The sequence below is a fragment of the Centroberyx affinis genome, unplaced genomic scaffold (assembly GCF_046629955.1).
Source record: "Centroberyx affinis isolate AG114_WGS23_722 - 3 ecotype Tasmania unplaced genomic scaffold, CSIRO-AGI_Caff_v1 ptg002989l_1, whole genome shotgun sequence".
Classification (NCBI taxonomy): Eukaryota; Metazoa; Chordata; class Actinopteri; order Beryciformes; family Berycidae; genus Centroberyx; species Centroberyx affinis.
In genome coordinates, this window is record NW_027281095.1 from 281,795 (window position 1) to 305,000 (window position 23,206).

Consider the following 23,206-nt stretch of genomic DNA (forward strand, 5'->3'; position numbering starts at 1 on the left):
CAGCAACCATGCTATTGGCAAACAAGGAAACATCAACCTTGCTGCACCTGCACTACAGTATCCTTATGCCAGAGCGCTGACTGTGCTTGCTGGACTGCTTCTGTTGGCTTCCATTTTTGCTCCGCTGATACAGTAGGAACTACACTCCTAACTGTTAGGACTTTTGACTGTCAGTGTCAGTTCCCATCTTACTTTAGCACATTTAAATTCCTCTGTCAGGCTGGATATAGGCAGTTCTAAAATCCCACACAAAGCTGCACTGCTAAGACACTGCAGGGAACCAAGCCATTTCCTAACATTTGAGCTAATTAGCCTCTCTAACCTCTCTACCTTTGATATAGGCATCTCATATACTGTCAAGGGCCACATTAGTTGAGGCAACAGACCAAATTGTAGGCACCACAGTTTTAACTTGGCCAGTAGTCCTGACCTCAATGCATCTAACTACCTCCTGCCTTATCTCCTGAATCTGCCCCTTGTCATTAGGGTTGCATCTTACTACCTTCCTAAGCTTTTGGCAGGCTTCTCTAAAACCGTTCAAATTTCTTCCTCATCTATGTAGAACCTTTTGTTTGCCAGTTTCCCCAATGGAGAAGCTTAACTTTCATCCTAGCCCAATTTAGGTTATTGTTTAATTTGTTCAGCAACCTTTTGGTACAAGGTGCAGTTGTAGTCATTGCAGTCATATCATCAATATAGGGTGGTTGGGTGTATTTTTCCTTTAGAATAAAATTTACACTAGGCAGAACGAAAGACTTGCTTACAGTTGCTGTGTTGACACATCGGAACAAGTTTGCATAGCTAATTGCTGCTGCATTAAGAAAAAAATATATGTTATCTGTTTCAAAATGATCTCTTAAGTTTTAACAAATATTTAATACAAACAGATATGCTTGACTTGAGCTATAGGTCCTAGAAAATGAGCCAGCCATGCCCCTAATCAGATCAGTTCTTTATGTAAACACAAACTTAATTTGCCTTCCAACATAAAAATCATAACAAAACAAATCAAAAACTTCTCTCACCACACTTTCGCCTGAGGAACAACAAACATCAGCTTGGAGTTGGATAGAATTACCATGGCAAAGCAAATGGAGCAAAACATATAAACAAAGAAAGAAATACAGAGAGATGTGCAGGCAGAGAGGAAAGCGCATGAACACACACACACACACACACACACACACACACACTGACTCAGCCCTGAGCAGTCAGATCATGTCTGTTGAAGGTAGTGTGCTGACCTGAGTTCAAAGTGCTAGAAGCAGGCGAAGCCAGGATGTAACCCTGGAGACGATTTTACGTCTGATCTAGATGTTTTCTGGGTTGAGATAGAACCTGGTTTAATCCCTCTCTCTCTGAATACACTGAACATACAGTACAAACAGAAAGGTTGGCAGACCGACAGAGAGAATGGCATATAGTCAGACTGCCAGACAGATAATAACTACATAGATAGAGACATACACAGATCGATACATAGGCCACGTCTGCACCGCAGGCCTTCATGCCCAGTTTTGAATTGCTGCTCATATCTGATTTGTTCAGATGACTGTTCATATCTATTCTTGGAAGTAGCCCATATCTGATAACAATATGAACTGTCAGCGATGCCGAAAAGACACGTGTGCAGAGGAACAATAACAAGAAATGCCATGTTTGTTTTTACACCTACGCTTCTCCCACACATTTCGCTTACGTTATGTGCCTTCATGTTTTGATTGATTCTAGTCTGCTATTTCACTTTCTTTCCATCGTTGTGTCTTGTTGTCCTCCGTGCAAACGCTGGCTCAGCCAAGCCGCCATCAGTGCCGAACAGTTGTCTGAAAGCCATTAGATTCACTTTACTGTGATGGCAGCGCTGACAAATAATGATTTGAGTATTTAAATCGGGATCCAATTTTGTACCAAATATCCATGTGGTCCAGATCAGCATTGAAAAAATGTGACTCCTTGCAGGTTTTTGCTGTTCACACTGATTAGAAAACATAAAATGTTGGGGAAAAAAATCTGAATTGGGACACTTTTAGCTGCAGTGTGAACGCAGCCTTTGATACATATTTAGATAGACAAATACATAGATACATTCATAGATATATAGATACATGCAGTGGGCAGAAAACGGTGCATCTCGACACGCTGGAATAAGAATTGGCACGCCGCAGTACGAATGCCTTCTACGCCTCTCTCGCTCTTTCTCTCCTTCACTCCTACTTCCCTTATCTCTCCCCTGTTATCCATCTTCCTCTACTCCACCTCAGCAGAAGGAGAAGTCATTCATCGCTCTGGCAACCCAGCAGGGTTTTCCTTATCACCTGCTTCCTCTCTCTCTGTCACCTGGCCGGAGACTGATGGTGAGGTCATCAACACGAGACAGAGAGAGCCCCGCGACCCACCGCAGTATCACAGTTCTTCATCTTGTACCCTTGTTGGGTTTGGCAACATCTTGTCATTGATAACTTCTTTGGTTTCCATCCCTCCCCCGACTCTGGACTTACTGTATGACTCATCTAACTAGATTTTTCTTTCTAAGATGACACCGCTAAAAGAAAACGACGAGCTGGTCCTCTTGAGCTTACATTGTATCAGTAGTTTGTTGTTCTTTCATTTCAGTTTTGTCTCAGTCAGGTTTTTGTCGCCCGTAGGGATGGAGGCTTGGCATTCGTAGTACACACGTACATACACACACGCATGCAGTGACAGCCTTTCACTTCCACTGTCTGCTGAAGTAGAGGCTCATGGGAGAGGGCAATGTATTTCCATTTCAAAAAGCATCATGCTAGGAGAGTGCGTGCGTGTGTGTGTGTGTGTGTGTGCGGGTGTGTGTGTGTTCGCCCAGGTGCAGTCTAAATCTGTACCGATGGATAAAAACTTCTTTGTGTACTGGGCTCGCTATCTGAAATTTCTTTGTGTAAAGTTATAGGTCATCATTCAAAGAGCAAGGAGAAAGGGAGGGGGGGTAGACTGTGTACGTGTGTGTGTGTGTGTGTGTGTGTGTGTTTGAGAGAGAGAGAGAGACACAGAGTGAGTGAGAGACTTCAGGAAAGAAAGACAGATACAGGGAGAGAGAGAGGAGGGGGAGAGAGAGAAAGACAGAGACTGAGTAAAAACAGTTTAAATATGCATGTTATTCGTTAGATGATTTATTCATGAGTGGCTGATATATTCAGTTATTTATAAGCTGCTTGTGTGTCACTGCTGTCGACAGAAGTGTCGCTCTGTGTTCAGGGAGGAAGTACACAATGTGAAATGGAACATGAAACAGTCAGTGTGGGCTCAAATGATGCCCAGGTAAAGGTTAGCTGTTACTGATTAGCAAGCAGCAAGTAGGACCAATATTTGTGTCTGTGTTGATGTGTGTGTGTGTTGTGTTCGTTTTCCTGCTTTCCCAGCAGGTGCTGTGTTAGTTGCTATGTATTCTCATCCATGTTTCTCTCCTGCCTCCAGATTTTGACCCCAGTCTGGGGCTGATGACCGGCATTGCCCCCATGAACACCATGATGCCCGGCCTGGGCATGGTGCCCCCTCCCCTCTCCCAGGAGGTGCCCGTTGTCAAGGAGATCATCCACTGCAAGAGCTGCACCCTCTTCCCCCCCAACCCCAGTAAGTCTTATAGTAAGTTATCATTACTGTTTTCTTAGATATAAGCGTCACAGAAAATACTGCAACCAGAGCCGTCCTCAGCAGGCCTGGTAACATGTTTTATTTATTGATGCAGCAGTGTACATTATCTATGACCTATCTCTGTCCTCCTCCACACACTTGGGCTCAGATAGACACCTATGCACCACTCAGCAGGAAATTGTGCAACAAGGGAGATTGTGTGAAACGGAGTAGAAGACGTGAGTCTTATTCCTTAATGTCACCTTTAATACAGCTTCTCTTAGTACCACTACCCAGTAGAGCATAGCTGATTTGCATTCACATCTCATCAGAAACAGAAAGGGAGGGGTGGAATTAAAAGAGGGTGTTAAGGAGAGGATGGAGCGTGTGTACGCATGCGTCTGTGTGTGTGTGTGTGTGTGTGTGTGTGTGTGTCTGTGAATGTATAATCGGAAGAGTGACCTCTGTGAAGGCATAACACTGTGCCGCTGTGTTCAGTATGTCAGGCCAAAGAGGTGATGGACTCTGTCTTCCTCGTTCATCTCCCCCTTATTACTATCTCTTCTTCATCTCTATTCGCTTCCTCCTTCTGCTGCACTATCTCCCTCTCTGTCTCTCTCTATTCTCCTTCTCTCTCTTGCTCTCTATCTGCATTTCCTCTCCTCCCACCTCCTGTTAAAGGGGTCAAGTCCAGTTAATTACCTGATCACCTCTCTGTCCTCTAGCTACTGGCTGCAGTTCAGAGGTCTCTGTCAGGCGCTATCTATTACATATACAGTAGGCACAAATACACATGCTCACACATACACACACGCTTGCACACACACACACACACACACACACACACTGATGCACAAACATACATACATAAACATTTCTGGATGCACATTATGACTGCAAGTGTGTGTGCATCAGGTTCAGAGATTAATTAAGCTCATGGCAAAAATGTCCTTGAATGTTCATAAAATTCCTGTGAAATAGAAAATGCAGGGGCAAAAAAGTCGCCTGATAATTAAGAGTATCCTTTTTTTCATTTAACCCTGTTCACCTGGGTTTTCATTATTCACATGTGAATGTGACTACTGGCCCCAGTGGGCCACCGAAGATGATTTGTGGAAGCCTATGACCGGGGGATTCTTTCCAGTGCGTTCTGAAGAGAAAATGGTGCGGTTTTTGATTAGAAAACAACCGAGTGCATAGCCTGAAGCAAGAGAAAATATTGGCACCGCACATCCAGCAGTAGAAGAAAATGTTGACCCCACACAATCCACTGGGTCAACAAGAAATAGAATGACCAATTTCATAAAAAACTCAACAATTGAGGAAAATAGACTGGCAGGAGCCATCTTCTCCTGAGGCCTGCTGACTCTCTCTCTCTTCCAGCAGTAGGGAATACATTAAAACAAATGTGGCACAAGTGTTTATTTGCTATATGCAATACATATGTATCGTTTCATAGAGGGAAGAAAGGAAAGTGCGCTTCTCAGTGTGCTTGGCTGGGTGCTCTGTCTCAAGCAAACAGTATAATAGAACAGCAAAATGTGGCACTTCATTGATCAAAACCAACACCTCAAATCTTGATTGCACTAATCTTTTAATTATAATTTTTAACAACATGCATTTCGGCTGACAAATGGGAGCCATCATCAGAGCCTCATCCTTTCATTTCATAATTGAACATTTAATAGTTCAATCAAATTGTCCCAAAATGCCCCTAAAAATCAGATCAAGGGAAAGCAAAAAATGCTGTCTGAAAAAAAAGTAAATTTATTTCCCTGGTGTGCATGTGTAAAAGCTCACACCCCTCCCTCACACATGTATTCTGTAAATAATTAAATGTGATCCTGGTGTTCACTCCCGCCGGGAGGGACCTTCCCCCTTCTGCGAGAGAAAACTGTCTGTCTGGGGACTTTTTCAAGGCAGCCTCACATGTCAGATCGAGGAGACGTCAATTTCAACCTAGACTGCTGTGAAAGCTCTTCACCACTATCAGCCTGGGGAGTCTATCTTTGATACCAGGTGTATGAGTTCAGTCTATGCACTCTATATAAAGCATGACTCCCATGGTATGATGCAGAGAGAAAAATTGATCACGTGTTAAAAATTAATTCATGAGTCGTTCCTCTTTGCCTTAAAAACCTAATGAGCTATGCTTGTTTTCAGTGAATAGGATACTTTATAGAGGGTGCATCTTAATCCTGACAACCTGTCACCTGCTCAACATTACAAGAACCTGACATAAATACTTTTCTGTGACCCAAAGTTATATTATTTCTCCAAGTGTGCACTTTCACACGTTCTTTCCTCGCTGTTCATGGCATGGAAATCAGACAAGCTCTTGACTCCATAAGTGGCCCATTACTAAAGTGTAGCTATTCTTGAATAGTAGTTTATTTATTTTGTGAAAGGAGAAATTAAAAGCTATAGAATCTATAGAGAGAGCTGAGAAAACATACAATGATCTGGGATTCAAGCTCGTGTCGTATAATGTGGTCCTAGCTCAGTGGGTACGGCTTGGCTCCATCTCAATTTGGGCCATCCATAGTAAACATGTACTCATGCTACATGTAAAGCACTTTGAATAAAAGCATCCACCCATAGGTGTGTTAAGATATAATGTGTTATGCCGATTAGCACACTGAGCCACCTGAACGTTTCTCTCTTTCACCCTTTTCTCCATCTTCTCCACTACAGTACACTCTTAAAGGTCCCATATTCTACACTTTCCAGTGTTTTATTTTATGTCTTGAGGTCCATTAAAAGCTGTTTGTGTGGTGTCACATACCAAAATCCATTTTCAATCCATTTTCCAGCATCTCTCTGAGCCAAGAACAGGCTGTTTTTGTTGCTGTGTCTTTAAGGCTCATTAATATTAACGACCCTCTATCTGATTGGCTGTTTCAAGAGTGAAACGTGAGACACCACAGCCTGGCAGCTACAGGTAGGGAAAACTCTCCGGTAAATAGACAATGGCAACTGCTCAACTCCTTTGAAAAAAACACTTTGTTAGTCTATTATTTCTTACAAAAATGATAATGAGCGAACCTTTGTGACGCCACAAAGTTACGGAAGTCCAAGCGGTTCGTTTAGAGGCTCGGTTTTCTAATATGGATTGTGCGGATTTACTTGGCGACCGTGTGTTTTGATACTTTCACAATGTTTAGATAGCACATCCAACTCCTTTATAATCAAAGAGGCAAGGGAAATCCTGTTTTCCACAATATGGGACCTTTAAATAGGATGTGTCACTTTTCAGTGTGTTACTTTTCAGTGCAAGATATGTTGATGACAACACATGTTGTGTTAAAACGTATTGTCATTAACATATGTTGTGTTGAAAAGTCACACAAATGTGTGATGTCCCAAAGAAGACACACTTAAAAAGGATGGCATTTTTTAACACATCCTTTTTAAGAGTGTATCTACTACCACCTCCATTCTGATTTTTCCTGCCACTTTTCCACATTCTCTCTCTCTTTCTCTCTCTCTCACTCACTCACTCTCTTTTTATTTCCTTCCCTCTCTTCTCTGCATGTCACCTGTGTCTTTTTCATTAAAGGCAAGCAGAGCGTCTTAGAAGAGAGTGGGATGGAAAGCTAGACTTCAGAGGAAGCCAATTTATTCCCAACATAAAAGTCTAGCACTTTTTTTTTCTTTTTGAGAGAGAGATGCTGCTATAGCCTTCTACAATAGACTAAGAGGTAGACTGTCAAAACTGTCCTTTTAAACCAATAGAAAGACAATCCTCAGCAGACATTTTTTTTAAGAAAATAGAGGAAATGCCATCTAAATAAAGCAATTCTTTTGGGTAGGAATTTAACGTAACAGTTCATTTCAGCAGATGGGAAGACAGTCATCAAGAACCAACCAGAGCCACTGAGGTGGGGTTTTTTTTGTTTTTTTTTTGCCCGCTAGTAGATTTTCTAGTTCATTTGACGCCCCTGGGGTTCTTATAAGGGGGTCACAGCATGATAAAGCTCAACCACTGGGACGACACGGGGGGTCACAATAGAAGCTGACACGCAACTTTTCTTTGTAATTTAATTTTCAATAGGTCTCTCTTTTTGTGTATGTGTACAGTGCGCATGTGTGTGTGTGTGTGTGAGAGAGAGAGAAAGAGAGAGAGAAAGAGAAAGTGAAAGGGGAATGTAGCTGTCGTCAGCTTTTTATCTGTGTTTTTACGTACCGTTCTGTGTGTGAGGTTAGAGGATGATTGTGAGTCAGTGGCCTACTTCCTCAGGTATTTCTGTTATGCGTCCGGTAGCTGGTAGCAGTGTGTGTGTGTGTGTGTGTATGTATGTGTGTGTGTGATGGGGATAGAGGGCAGCAGGTTACATATGGTGGCTATCACAGGAAGCAGGACCCCCAGCTACTTCACCTCAGACTCTTCATACAGCTTCCTCCTCAATGACCTTTAGCTAACAGCACTCTCTCTCTCTCTCTCTCTCTCTCTCTCTCACTCTGGGTCTTTCCATCTCTTCTTCTCTCTGTCTCTTTTACTCTTTGACTTTGACGCTTTTGACTCTTTTCTCTTACTTTGACTCTCTCTGTGGCTCCCTCTGGCTCCCTCTCTCTCTTTTAAATTCAAATGCAAAGATGCCTTGTTGACTGTTTACTGTCATTCACAATACAATACTCTAAACAGTATAGAGATAAATGGTTAGGCTACTAATTTTGGTTAAATACACAGTAGTTGATTTATTGATTGCAGTAATGATTGGTAATAAAAAGGATGTTTTGTATCAGCTTCCCTTCCCAAACAGGATTTGGATTTTCTCTTTTCTTTCTCTTCTCTCTCTTCTCTTTTTTTCCCTCTCCTCTAAATAACAAACTTGGGATATTATTGAATTAAATTTAAGCATATATACCATAATGTTTAGTATACTTCTTGGTGTCCACACTGAATCTCTTTGTCTCTCTGTCTCTCTCTGTGTTTGTCTACCTCTGCCTTTACCCATCCTCTCTCTCTCTCTCTCTCTCTCTCTCTCTCTCTCTCTCTCTCTCTCGCTCTCTCTTTCTGTCTCTCTCTCTCTCTCTCTCTCTTTCTGTCTCAGAGCATGATGCACACACACACACACACACACACACACACACACACACACACATACATACCCAGACACCCTTTCTGTCTGTGGCCCTTCACTGCTGTAGACCTACATTTCATCCACTGCTTCGGGGAACAACTCTGTGAGTGTCTTTAATGGTCATCACTTCCTCAGGCTCTTCTTCTCCAACACTTTTTCATCGATGTCAGGCCTGTCTGTCTGTAATTACCCTCAAGGAAAAGACCAAAGATGCCCTTCAGAACCCTCCTGCCTACGTGCCCATATTCCTAAAAAGCCCCCAGTAGCATTTTATCCTCCTTTCAAAGCCAAACATTTTGTAATGCAGTCACATCTCCAGTGTGTCTGGAAAAAAAAAATCATAGGTTTTTAAAGGCAGACTTTTATGAAGCAAGGATGTCAGCTAAATGTCAGAATGTTACCTTATCATCCTTTTTATATTGTCCTCTTCGCTCATCAGCTGAACTCTGTCAGAAAATGTAATTTGATGCTGAATCGTGCAGCGAACCGCACGCACGCACCACGTTTTCGCTGACTGCAAAGTCAAGGCAGGCAAACTATCACCTTGGCACTGTCCTAGAGTTGTGTGTGTGTGTGTGTGTGTCTGTGTGTTCTAGCTTATGTGAGTATGTGCATGTTCTAGTTTTAATGCCATCATCATATCCAAGGTCAGGGGATGATGGCACTTGGGCCATGTGCCAGAGCTAGCTGTGACATGAGGAGGACAAAGCCATAAAGTACCTTTGATCTGTTTCACCATAACTTTGCTACAGGCTCTCCAGCACTAAAGCCACAGGACTGGATAATAGCTCTTGGGCTCTTCATTTAAAATGTCATGCTCAATCTTGGAGTATTAGAACGAAAAGGCACTGCAATTGTTCTAATTTGAGAAATGACTGATGAAAAGTCCAATGATTTAGACTGCAACGTCATCGGCATAGGAAGCCACTTACTGCATTTCCGTTTCCCTGCTTAAAGTGTTTGACTGCTTAATTGTACTTCATGATTGGTCTAAATCACAGCATGCTGTGCTCGAGGTGCTGTTTCCCGAACTAATGGGTCCACTCTATTCTGTGTGTCAGTATGTTTTGAAGGAGGCTGCTCTATGTGGTGGGAGTATTTTCAGTTTTGTATGTCGCCTTGAAGATACAAACCACAATTTATTTGAGCAGCTAAATATGGAATATTTTCAGCTGCGTTCTTGTTGAGCTTGATTTGTAGGTGGATAAATAATCTTGGTGTAACTTTCCTAAAACATCTTAACTCAAAATACGACACGATTTACTCCAGTTTTTACAAACACCACAAATGTCAGCAAATGTTCCACAGATTATTTGAGCAGCTAAATTTGGAATGTTTTCAGCTGTTTTCTTCCTGAGTTTGTAGATGGAAAAAAAAATCTTGGTGTAACTTTCTTAAACCATCATAACTCAAAAAACAGTTGCGTGTTTACTCGGTTTTTACACAGCAAATGTTTCGCAGCCTCAAAATCCATTTTTAGCTGTCACGTACTGCTGATCAGTCCAATTGAAAGTCATCAATCCAGTATATCACTGTGTAAACAAAACTAGTAGTGGGATAACAGCTAGTAGTGTTTCAAATATACCATGCGGCAAATAAAGATTCAGCCTTGGAATACCAAAAGCATAATACCATTCAATTGAAGAATTCATATATATTATTGCCATGGTCTAGGGTCAATATTTGTCAACATTAATAATTATCCTTAAGCCAAAAACACACAAAAACACAAGACTTAAACCCAAACCTGCTCCAAAGACAATACATGGGAAATCCACAAAATATTTGTTTGAGATTTTATACTCAGATTATCTTCTCTACAGTGTTGTTGTCAATTCTGAACTAGGAAATCTTCCTGGCTACACTCACACACATCTTTACTATTTTTCCCCATTTCATTCTCATTCTCCGGCTTTGCATCTTAATAATATCACAGTTTCAAATCATACTTCACTGGTTTCTTTGGAGCAAGGCGCAGATGGTTTAGCATCCATTGATTAGCTGGTTCCCTCTGTGCAGATTCAACCAGTCACACATATTAAAAGGACGGAAAACCTGATCTTTTGGAGATTAGATCAATCAACATTTATCTTTGTTCAATCATTCATGTGTTTCGTGCTACGAACCATCGGCATGAGAGGATCAACCTCTCTGTGGCCAAAGGGATTTCATTTTCACGCTTGGGATAGTGTCACATTAACATTTATCTAATAATAAAGGGATTTAAGCAAACCACTCCATGTTATCACTAATCATGTTATAATTCCGTCATGGTATGGTCATGGAGAAAGATTTCTTGGGTAATGTGTTAGTATGATTTCATTGGTTTTTCACAGCAGATTCCTCTGCCTCAGATCATGTTATTGTATGTCATTAAAAGGCTATGAAAAGGTACGAAATGAAATGACTCTGTCAACAAAAAACATTAATTTTCCATCAATTTCAGTAGCTGCTGCAGTTACCATTCCATTTGATTTATAGTGTTATATTCTTAATAGTGTCTGATTTTCACTCCCCAAGTGTGGCTTAACCGAATGGTAATTTAGAGGGATTTGATGCACTGAATGGCCATGTTACACACAGTGTTTTTTAGTTAAACACTGTGTGTAACATGCATTATGGGGGTTAGTGTGCAGGATCAGATAGAAATGGCTCTCCTGGTAGGGGTTCAGTGTATTGCTCACTTCAACGGGGAGGGAAACTTTGGCTGTTGCGGTTATTGAACCTCCTACCTACTGGTTATGGGATGTTCACTGTATGTGTTCTGTATGTAGATAAATCACTAAGTCACCCTGTGGCCACATAATGTATCCTCAGCATGTGCAACAAGCCTTAGTATCTATAACTGTACCTTCAACTGAAAAATAATCTTTTTTCTTTTCTCTCCCTCTCCATGTTTGACAGACCTTCCCCCTCCGGCCACCAGGGAGCGCCCACCGGGGTGTAAGACGGTGTTTGTCGGCGGTCTGCCGGAGAACGCCACCGAGCAGCTCATCATGGAGGTCTTTGGACAGTGTGGTGAAATCATCGCCATCCGCAAGAGCAAGAAGAACTTCTGCCACATCCGATTCGCTGAGGAGTTTACCGTGGACAAGGCTCTCTTCCTGTCTGGTAAGCTGTCTTCACTCTAAAACCAGTGTAAACATTTAGCCCCCATTTTGTAAGCACTCCTATGGGTAATATTGGACAAGGCTTGTTTCATGTCTGGTAAGCCATCTGTCCCGCACATTGTTGATGTTGATGCCAATCTCTCAACACTGAGCCCTGGAATCCCCAACAATAACCCAACCTTGCCTTTGGGAATGCAATGGTTTATATGGGGGTGAAAGGTCAAAGGATAAGAGCTTTCTTTGTTACTCTCCTAGAAGGTATTGAATCTGTTGAGGCTGCCTGCATTGTCAATCCTCTGCTATCAGTGCGACCCTCTCCTCTCTCCCTGCCCCAGCAGTCCTTCACCAGAGGGGGAGAATGAATGATGAGCTGTTAACCTTTACTCTGATGGAGATGAAAGGGCTGATATCCATCACTCGGCCCTACAATTCTCCAACCTCACGCAATCACTTGGGACAAAGTGATGGATGGATAAATAGATAGGTAGATGGATGGACAGATGGATGGAAAGTTGCTGTACCCCATACCAATTGTGTAGAAGTTAAGGATGTGGGATGATTGCTTGAAGGATGGAGGGAGCTTTGTTGTCACTGGAAGACAGACTAAAACCAGATTAACAGGCCTCTGCTTTGCTAATCCGGACACTGGTATAAAATATTCAGGCTATCTATCAGTCAGTTTATGCTCTGCACATTTTGTCATGTATGCATCTTTTGCTTTATATCAACCTACAATAGTTGTATTTTCCACATCTGTGACTATGCCAATACTGCGAGCCACATCGGCATAATTGGTACAGCTCGCCTAATTAGTATAATTCTCCGGCCTTGACTGTATACCTGTAGTGTGTTTATGTAGTGTGTGTATGTCGTCAAAGTACAGTGATTCTCAAATGCAACATATTATGGAACAATTCAGTGCAGAAGTAGCCCACAATTGAAGCAATCTGCAAACTGCAACCAAGTAGAGGTTAATGGTTGCATTCTTCAGCATTTATGCAGAAGACGTCCTTTACATGTAATCAGAATTGCAGTCATTATGTGTGGGAGTCAATCAGCTGAACACAGAAACCCTGTGATCAGTGTATAAATTCTCAACATCTATGGTCAATATCTGCCACCTAGTTTACTGCCAAGTAGTCTTACCATTTCTCTACTGTTTGGTTATTCAATTAGAGTCTTGATTTATCAACTACTAGCATCAATTGTACCATAAATATTAATCTCTCCTATAAGGTTACGCCACTGGTCAAATTAATTGGTTTAGATGTGAAAGCCTGCGTCATTGCGATGCTGCTTTCCCACTCCTTGAAGAGGAGAAACGCCTCTCTGCTAGTCATGTGACACTAGCTTATCTCCATTCTCTCAGCCACTTCCAGAGCCCAGATGTCTTAAATCTCTATATGCAAAATGCTGCCCATATATCCCTGCATCACAAAGCCCATTTAAAACACCAGCCACTCCAATAATACCCTCTGCATTATTTAATGTGTGCGTGTGTGTGGTGTGTGTGGGTGTCTGTGCCTTGATTCGTCTCTTTTCTACAGTGAGACTGGAGCTATATGGTCTATATATTAGCCAGATGACGGAGCTGTGTAGCTTCCCATAAATAATACTGTTCAACGGGTACTTCTTCCCCCCAAACACACACACACACACACACACACACACACAACACACCTACACAAAACACGCCTCAACACACTGAGATCTCCCCCTATGAAATATTGAAGCAGTCTGGGACCCTGAAGCAGAGAGAGCAGACTGAAGTAGAAACCCCAAACTCACACTTGTTTCTTTCTTCTAGCCACACTGACATGCACCTCTACTGTACTGACGAGAGTGTGTTTGCATGTGTGTGTGTGTGTGTGTGTGTGTGTGTGTGTGAGTGCATGCATGTTTGGGGTGGGTTGTCTCAGGGTTTGCTAAGGATATTTCCTGCTTAGCGATTGCGCACTATACTGTAAGCACCCCAGACACTCACAGATCATTTAAGCCAATCAATTAACAAAACGAGCGTGATTGCACTTCAAATCCACAAGCAGCCGGTGAAATGAGCTTTGAGTGTCGGGTGGGAGGCTGCGGGGCGATCCAGGGCTACCAGTGAAGTAATTAGTGTCTCACACTGCTGTACATAGAGAGTAAAAAGGCTCAAAGTGACATGCTCTGCTTCTGTTTTTGTCTATACATGTGGAATGTAACTGTAATAACAGAACACATGGACGAAAAACATGTGTGAGGACATGTGGATCAGTTAAACCCTACCTACCTTTTTGTCTTCCTCTCTATCTGTCTGTCTGTGCATCTGTTTCTGTCTATGTTTATCTCTCTATCTTGAGGAACCCTGTCAGAGACTCTGTGTGTGTGTGTGTGTGTGTGTGTGTGTGTGTGTGTGTGTGTGTGTATCTGTCTACCTTTTGTCTTCCTATCTATCTGTCTATCAGAGTATCTGCCTATCTGTGCTTGTTTTTCCATCTGTGTTTATCAGTCTGTCTATCTGTGTTTCTCTGCCTGGATTGGAGTAGGTGTTTGATAGAAATTGATATTTAACCTTGCCCCCGCTCTTATCCAATCACCTATCTGTCTCTGCTATCCTCCATGTCCTCACTTTCTCTATCTCCCTAAAATCCTTCCTTTTCCTCCCCCTCCCGTTTCCCCGTTTGTCTCATCTTTTCTCAAACCTCTTTTGCCTCCCTAGGCTACCGTATCCGTTTGGGCTCCAGCACAGACAAGAAGGACACGGGTCGTCTCCATGTGGACTTTGCCCAGGCCAGAGACGACCTGTATGAGTGGGAGTGTCGCCAGCGCATGCTGGCCAGAGAGGAGAGACACCGGCGCAAGATGGAGGAGGATCGCCTCCGGCCGCCCTCCCCTCCTCCCATCGTCCACTACTCTGAGCACGAGTGCAGCCAGCTGGGAGACAAGATCAAAGGTTGGTAGACAAACATGTAACATGCATACATGCTAAGGGTACACATACACACAGTATGCACTAGGGTTGGGCAATTGGATGAAAACGTTTGCTGGTGGAGAATCCCTTGCCAATCTTTTACTGATTTGAATTACCTTGATCATTGCAGTTTAAAAAATACCCTGGTGCAATACACTCAAATAGGGAAGCACACACAGACACAAAAATATGCTAAAGTTGATTTCAAATGTATTCAGAGCCAGCACAGAAGACAGCCTAAGCACCCCAGACATTTCACAAAGCATTCCCCAGGGTGTGCAGGTTTTGTCTTATTTGAGTGTCCTGTGCTGCTGCTTCCCTTTAGGATGCAAAGCGACCTGATACTTCTTCATCTTGGTTTCTTTTTCTTTGACTGCAGGGACTTGCAGTACATATTATCCAGTATATACTATATTCTATCATTTCAAATGTAGAAAATGCCGCTTCCTTGTGCATTCAAAAGCTACAGTATAATTCTATTGAAGTCGTCATGCCTACACCACACCACATGATGATGGTGGGGGACACAGACCCCCCCACCATCATCAGCGGTCAGTTATATACTGTATGTGATGGCAGTTGATTGACAGGAGAATGTGCACTATTGCCCAACCCTAGTATGCATATACACAGTAGTCACGCAAGCAAGCATAGTGTCCACATAGTGATCGCTTAAATGTGAGATAAGTTGGCTCATAACTGACTAAAATACCATTCAAATTCAGAAATCCCATACTAAAAATAACACAAAAATACACAGTAAAGGTGTCGATATAGTCGAGTCCTACAATCAAATCTCACCAGAGCTTTATCTCATGTCTCCCCTTCTCTGTCGACCTCTCAAATGTCAAATGAATTTTAAAAATGCTACAGTTGAGTGGACTGTCCATTCTCCTTTAGAAAAATAAATCACACAGAAAGTGACGCATGCATGTAAAGATGAATTCATGCTTCCAGAAGAAGTGGGGTTTGTTTGGGGTTAAAGTTAATCTGCTCCTTATTGGGTGTGTCGGTGTAGTATATCGAGTATAGCATGGATGAGTATAGTTCTGATCAGTGTTCAGAGCACGTTTTTGGGAGGGAGGAGGAGGGGGGGGGGGGTCTGGGATGCCAAAACTCCCTGTAGAGCCTTCTGGAGGTGTCTTTCGCCTAATGCAATGAAACATCTGTGGTAGGAGATTCCCAATTGATTACCTCAATACCTGCTCTCACTCGACCCCTTTCCTTTAACATCCAAGCAAGGTTTGTCTATAGGTGCTCACCATGAAACTAAAGCACAAGGGAAAGCTGCATCAGATCCTGAGTCCTGGGAAAAGGCCAGTTCAATGGGCCTCATTCACTAATATGTACGAAGAAATGTTTTTACTTTGCGCATTAAATAAGTGCGCATGCAAAATTACCGTCGGATTCATGACACGTGCGCACTGGCCAATTTTGTTCTTACCACTGTGCGTATGTTAGTGAATCAGAATCATTCTAAATTGACAGGCGTGTGCCCGCTATTTACAATCAGCATAATGCCACGCCCCCATTTCTCTATATAAGGAAATACGTTTGCCTAGAGGTGTATCACGGAGAAAGCGTCCATAAGTGGGATACTTCCAAGAAATGAGGGTGAAAATGATGACATCCAGCAAGGACTTTCACCCAGAGGTAATTTATTTCATAATTGAGCGCAATGAAAACCTAGTGAAACTAATTTCGCACAGATGACATCAGGCCTTAACTCACAATGCCAAAACCAAGATCGCCAGTAAAATGGATAGTTTTCTTGGCGCACAGGAGGCGAGGCGCACAGATCCATCTCTCCTGGGAAGAAAACGCAGTCTCGGGTGGGCAGATGTACTTGGAATAAGTCCTGGAACAACTTTGTGATGTCCAAACGATTTGTGTGTAGTACCTGCTCACACAAACCACCGAAGTTGTGCGCTGACTGCGGGACTGAACGGTAAGAAAGGAAAGGCAACCCGTGCGAACACTGGACATGTCACGTTATATGGTTTTGTTTTTAATCTTTGAATCAGTTCAATTGTGCAATTTTACCTTTATTTACAAAAACACTGCATGCGTAAAAGCACATTGGAAATATCTGGAGAGAGGAGCACTGAACACAGGCACATTCATCATCATTTTTGACAAGAAGGTGAGAAGAGGGGCGTATTTCTAGTCATTTGCATAGTTAATTCTGGGAGGAGACAAGGCGGGACTCTGAAGATGCACTCTCTCCTGAAGGCACCGGCTGCAATATCTTCCAGCAAGGCTAGATATGCCATCTTAACACTTGCTTGGAGGTAAATTGGAATCTTTTATATACCCTGCATGCCTTTTAATAGGCTACCAATTAACCAGATGGCTACCAGATGCCAAAAACATTGGCTACATATGCACAATTTCATGGCACTAGAAATTGGTGGGAGTAGCCGATCATTATAGGCCAAGTCAATGAAAACAATGAAAACCAAAACTGTTACATTTCAATATGGACATTCTCATACTCCATTGTAAGCTAGGACTGGGACACTCAGTTTTTATAGTTGAATATTTTAATTATGACAATAATTGATGAGGATGATAGGGCATCAATTTCATGGTAATTTAATACATTTGGTCAATGCATTAGTAAATTAACGGTTTTAAAGCCTTTTTTAATGAATGCGGTTTTAATATGCTATGCATTTAATTGAAAGGTGTGTGTTTACATTTTCTAAGACAGCCGGGCCTTCATCATTTTTGCATACACATGGTCTGAGGCAGTTCTAAATTTGTTCGCAGAGTACGAACAAATTCAGGTAAGAAAATATTGATGAATCCCGGATTTGTGCGTAAAACGTTCGTACGCACGGTTTAAGCACAGATTTGTGTGTACACACTGTTTGTGAATGAGGCCCAATGTTCTTTTCGTGGTATACTGCAAATGCCTGTTCCCTTTTTTTTCTGCAAACAGCTGTTGTTTTTTGCTTATTGGCCACTTCACACCCACCAGAATAGTGGGTGTGAAGTGGCCATTCAGCTGTTCACACCTGTCCATTCAGCCGTGTGCAGGGAAGGTCAATCTGTTCTTCAACTGCTCCCATTTTTCCAAATATTTGATTGTTCAATTCACACATTTTGTAGAATATGTGTGAATTCACCCCAAATAGAAAAAAACCTACGAACAGAAAAAAAATATGAACCGAGTGAACTTCTTGTTGATTTTACAGTATGTGTTTGCTCCTGACACACAGCCTGGTAGTATTTATTTGTCTGGTGAAACTGCTCTGGAAAGAAGGATCTGTTTCTGCAGGTTTAAAATATCTATCCCATCTGTTCCTTGTCAGAACAGCTCTGACTTATGGAGAGAAAGAAAGGGATAGACAGACAGTGAGGGGGGGAGAGAAGCTCTGTGGGTATTTTTTTTAAGGTAATACATCCTTACATCTGAATTTGTGTATTTTGTGTCCAGCTAATGCCTCAGCTAAACATCCATTTAACAAGGATCTGAATCTCTTTGGCCTCTGGTCATTGTCAGTGATTGAATGCCTCTAATATTCCTCCAGATTGTCTATTAATAATGACGCAGCATGGGGCTTGTATTATGAGACCTGAGTCTGACTATAAACAAACAGGAACACTTCAGGGATTTATGGAGATAACACCTTGATTCAATATCTAAAGCTGTGATGGCTCATCACTCATGCAAGCCATCTGATGTACGTGTGTGTGTGTGTGTGTGTGTGAGTGAGTGAGAGAGCGAGAGAGAGAGAGAGAGAGACAGAGAGAGACAGAGACAGCATCTGCAAGACTCTGCTTAAATAAATTTAAAGCCCCCCAGCTGCTCAGTCTGTAAGGAAGCTCAATAATGTGTGTGTGTGCACACGATGCCTGTGTGTGTGTGTGTGTATGTATGTGTGTGTGTGTTGCAGGGGTCTGAGCGAATATGTTGTGCACTGACGTCTGTGTGTGGGAGTGTATTCCATCCCATCCTCCACTGATGTGTAAGCACAGCGAGGCAGCAGAGGAAAGGACAACCACAGCGGAATAACAACAATAGAAATCAATAAAGTCTCTTGACATCATCTGATTATTCACCAGACAAAGCAGGAATACTGCTAAACAACCTGGGCTTTATAAACAGCGGCTGATATTACACGGTCCTCCCCTTTTTTTTTTTTGTAGACACTGGAGACATGCAGCAAGGTTGTTTACCAAAGGCATTCATAGGAAAGACTGGAGCTGATTGATTTTAATGGAAGCTGTTCTTCTTATTTCACCTCCTGCTCTCTTGTGTTCACTGTATGGATGTGATCATTTTTATCTTTTATGGCCTTTCTACTCCTTCCTCCCTTTTCTTCATCTCTTCTGTTGTTTTCCTCAGGTGACAATAAGTTTTTGGAGACATTTTTCTTTTTTAATCATGTTCTCCTTTCTTCTCCACATCCTCTGCTCTTGCCCTGACAATGTTTTGACGTTGAATAGATGTTGATATGATACATTATAGCGCAAAAATGAAAGTTTAGACGAAGTTCATAGTCGTCCATAGCTGCTACCTGCATCGTTTTGTGAAATCAGGACCTAAATATCTTTCTGATATCAGTTTGAGATAGTTTCCAAAGCTGGCTTAATATAAACTTTTACCATGCATATTGTGAAAACTTTGGGTTGAAGTTGAACTTGGTCACCTCCTGCATGTCACCTCCCCGTCCGTCAATTGCTTGCAGGGTAAACTTGCAGAGGCAGTTTTTTTTTTTAATGACTTTCGTTGCTCATAGTGACCCGGACTCTTTCTTTCTCCATCTCCTTTCTTCTCCTCCTGGCCAGACAAAACTTAGTTGGTCGAGCCTGCTCTTTTATTTTACCTTTCTGGTATTGATTTTTGACTCCTCTTTTCTGTTTCTCCTCTCCTCCCTTTCCACTTTCCTCCTGTCTTGGTCAGACTACAAAAAAAGTTTGCAGAGGCAGCACTTTTATTTCACCTTTGTCATATTGACTCCTGACTGCTGCTTCTTGCTCTTTTTCCTCCTGTCTCCTTCCCACTCCTTCTGCCCAGGTGACAGTAAATATACTGAGGCAAATTCTTTTTTATCTTACCATGCTCATATTGACCCTGACTCTTCCTTCCTCCTTCTCCTGTCCTCCCCTCTCGGCCAGACGACGGTAAGTTTGCTGAAGCGGTGCGCGTCCTGTTGACCTGGGTGGAACGAGGCGAAGTCAACCGCAGGAACGCCAACAACTTCTACTCCATGATCCAGTCGTCCAACAGCCACATCCGCCGACTGATGAGTGAGAAGGCTCAGCATGAGAAGGAGATGGAAGAGGCCAAAGACAAGTTCAAGACCGCCCTGTCCGGCACACTGGCTCAATGTGAGTTTACTGTACTCGAATACACACACTATACAAGTATAAGGAAAAGCCATGTGCACAATGTCAAGAGGTGCTGGTAACTGCAAGAAGAGCATCAATAGAGCCATCTCCATCGACATATCTGTGTGGCTGTAACCGCACACTCAAGACACTCTTGAGCGTGCGGTTATAGCTCTACACCAGTGATTCTCAACCTTTTTCATATCAAGGACCCCTAATTTAGTTCACATTAGGGCCACGGACCCCCATTTGATGAGATTTTGTCTCTCAAACCCAAATCTGAGAATATTTTTACTGTCAGATATAATTTTGTCCAGAATTCCATGACTATCTGTATTGTAGGTAGAGAGATAACATTAAAACTACTGTAAATGAAATAATGCTGAAGTTTCACAATTCATCAATTTGCTGGGGACCCCCTGGAACCTCCTCAAGGACCACTGGTGGTCCCCGGACCCCACGTTGAGAACCACTGCTCTATATCAGCGTGACGTCACAACAACAAAGAACTTACTTCCGGGTGGATAACGTCGGTGGTGCTGCATCGGCGCTACAGTATTTTTCGTGTTATTTAACCAAAGTAAAACCCCTTTTTAAGCTCTTGTGATTAGAAATACACAGGCATTATGTAGTTCTGGCTATCCACTGAAAACAAGACGTTCCTGATGTCGTTGCTGTTGATATTTGTTAGTGTATAACCTAACATAACCTAAATATATAGCCTATTTAAGCATGTGTCCACAAACTACTATATTTTACCAAAATGTTTAGAAATGCTTAAAAGTTCTGTTTTGACCACTGTCTTATACAAATGAACCATAACTTTGTGTTTTTATTTTATATTATGTTATATAGCCAAACAGTGACAGCCAGTGACACAAAGTAGGCCTAGGCTATGTTAGTGTGATTCAGCGAGCAGAAGTTCAAATTTAAGTGCTGATCTAACAAAGCAACCTCAAACCAGTCATCCTTTAGTGTTTTTCTTTATAGTAGAAACTGTGGACTGTTCGTTATTTACTTTCAGACTCGATTGTAAAGCATCTTGACTGTAAAGCAGGGTATGATAGCAAAGCCAGATCACAAACCACTGCGTGTATTGTGCTACTAGTGTGTCCATTAAAAACCGTGCGGATAAAACATTTGTGGCACTCTGACAATATGTTTTACTTGTGTAACAGAAAAGGGCTCAAGGATTTCAGAAAGCTTCTCATGTTGGCAAAATTTCGGTCAGGAAACCTTACCTACATGAAGTGAAAGATTTTACCTGAACGGTTTTTAATGAAACGTCTTGGGACTGGCACCCACACAGTGCAGTGCCAGTCACAATGGAGCTACTGCTGTGCTAGACCCAAACGGGACTAGCAAAACCGAGAGACTGTATTACTGTCACTCTAGCAAGCTTGCACATTATGCTACCCAACAGTGACCTGTAAGAAAATGCCTGCCGCAAAACCCGGTCATGAGTGGTTGCTGCCAGCCTGTCCCCAGTTCTGTAGATGCAGACGGCCTGTAAACTATTATCTGTATCCATCGATTCCGTTAGGTTGCTTTAAAACGGAAAAAGCCTAAACCTAATCCATTATGTGTAAAGGTATATTTGGTATTACAGCCCCAAACACAACCCGATTTCGGCATAATCGCTAATGTTTTGTTTAGTTGACTCGTATTTATCGCTGCTTAAAACGAACGATTTCTGCTGCCGACAGGTGCGAGTTATCCACCCGGAAGTACAGCCAATCTGTTTGTTTACAAACATTCTGATTTGGACTATATACTGTGATATAGTTTCAGGGCCACACTGGCTGGGAGAGTAGCTGTGAGTTTACCGTACTAGAACACACTTACCATTCTCCTTATTGTATAGCACATGTAAGAGGAGGCTGACGATGAGGTACCATTAAGGGCAATTTATGCTTCAGCGCCGAACCTACCCATGTATTTATGAAAATGTACCATGAAACATATAATGATGAATTGATAGAATTCCCACAACTTAGACAGAAACAATTCCATAGTTTCTATTGTAAGTTTAGTGAGTACAGCCATGAACAAATACTATGTAAGAAAAGCACATTTATAGCAAAGTGTTGCCTTAATTCTTATAAAGCAAACAATTAAACTTATATTGTTAGTATAAACATTCAGTTTCTACAAGATTGTCCCTTGATGTGATGGGCCATAGAGAAGGTGTCTCTAAGACAGTGTAGCCTAATTCATTAGGACTTATGCTACTAAACTTGGGCTAGTAACATCCTAAACCTGTGACAACTACAATATAGTTACTTGAACTGATGAGTAATACCAAAGATTTTGAAGTATTTCAGCTTTTTCTAAGTGTTAATCTGCTTAGTTACATCTGTAATTACTCGGTAATGTACTAGTCTTACTATGTATTTACCTGGTTATTAAATAGTACTTAAATAGTACTTGGGGTGACTCTAAAATCACCACATAGCTGGGATACTGGCTAAGTTTAAGTTACTGTACTGAAATCCACACATCGCACTCCTTGCTGTACCGAACATGTTAATGTAAAGGAGGAAGTTTCATGACCACCTTGACCGGGTATATCTCACTGTAAGTTTAGTATTCTTACACTAATATCTAGGGCTGAACAATTTTGAAAAAATATCTAATTGTGATTATTTTGACTGATATTGCAATTGCGATATGATTTGCAATATTAGAGGGAATGATAATTTTTACATCATTATTAACATTTTCATTGAAAAACGTATTAAAATGATTACGGTGTGATTTTTGCGGGGATCTGTACCAAACAAAGATGTTTTCTTAAGTCTGTAGAATATGATGTGTAGGCCAGGACATCTCTGCAGCACCACAATATTTCATTTAAAATGGTATTTTGACACACATTTCGCCTTTAACAAATATTGCGCCTCCTGCGATTTGAAAATTGCAGTAGGACATATTGCGATTTCGATAAAATTTTGATTCATTGTTCAGCCCTACTAATATCACATTGATCACACTGCATACATACCATACACCTAAATGCAGGATATCAATCAACAAACACACTACTAAGGCCATTATCTCTGTCACTGTCTGTCTCTCTCCCTCTCCCTCTCTCTCAATCACACACATACACACCCAAT

At 41.9% G+C, this 23,206-nt stretch overlaps 1 protein-coding gene across 1 annotated transcript in view; it reads left to right on the top strand.

Moving 5' to 3' along the window:
• LOC139658987 (ecto-NOX disulfide-thiol exchanger 2-like) overlaps nt 1–23,206 on the top strand; it is a 71,294-nt gene that overhangs the window by 13,209 nt on the left and 34,879 nt on the right. The window contains exons 2-5 of the mRNA XM_071537190.1: nt 3,448–3,603; nt 11,592–11,798; nt 14,496–14,729; nt 19,875–20,087. Coding sequence (XP_071393291.1) covers nt 3,448–3,603; nt 11,592–11,798; nt 14,496–14,729; nt 19,875–20,087 — 810 coding nt within the window. The remainder of the gene's footprint in view (nt 1–3,447; nt 3,604–11,591; nt 11,799–14,495; nt 14,730–19,874; nt 20,088–23,206) is intronic.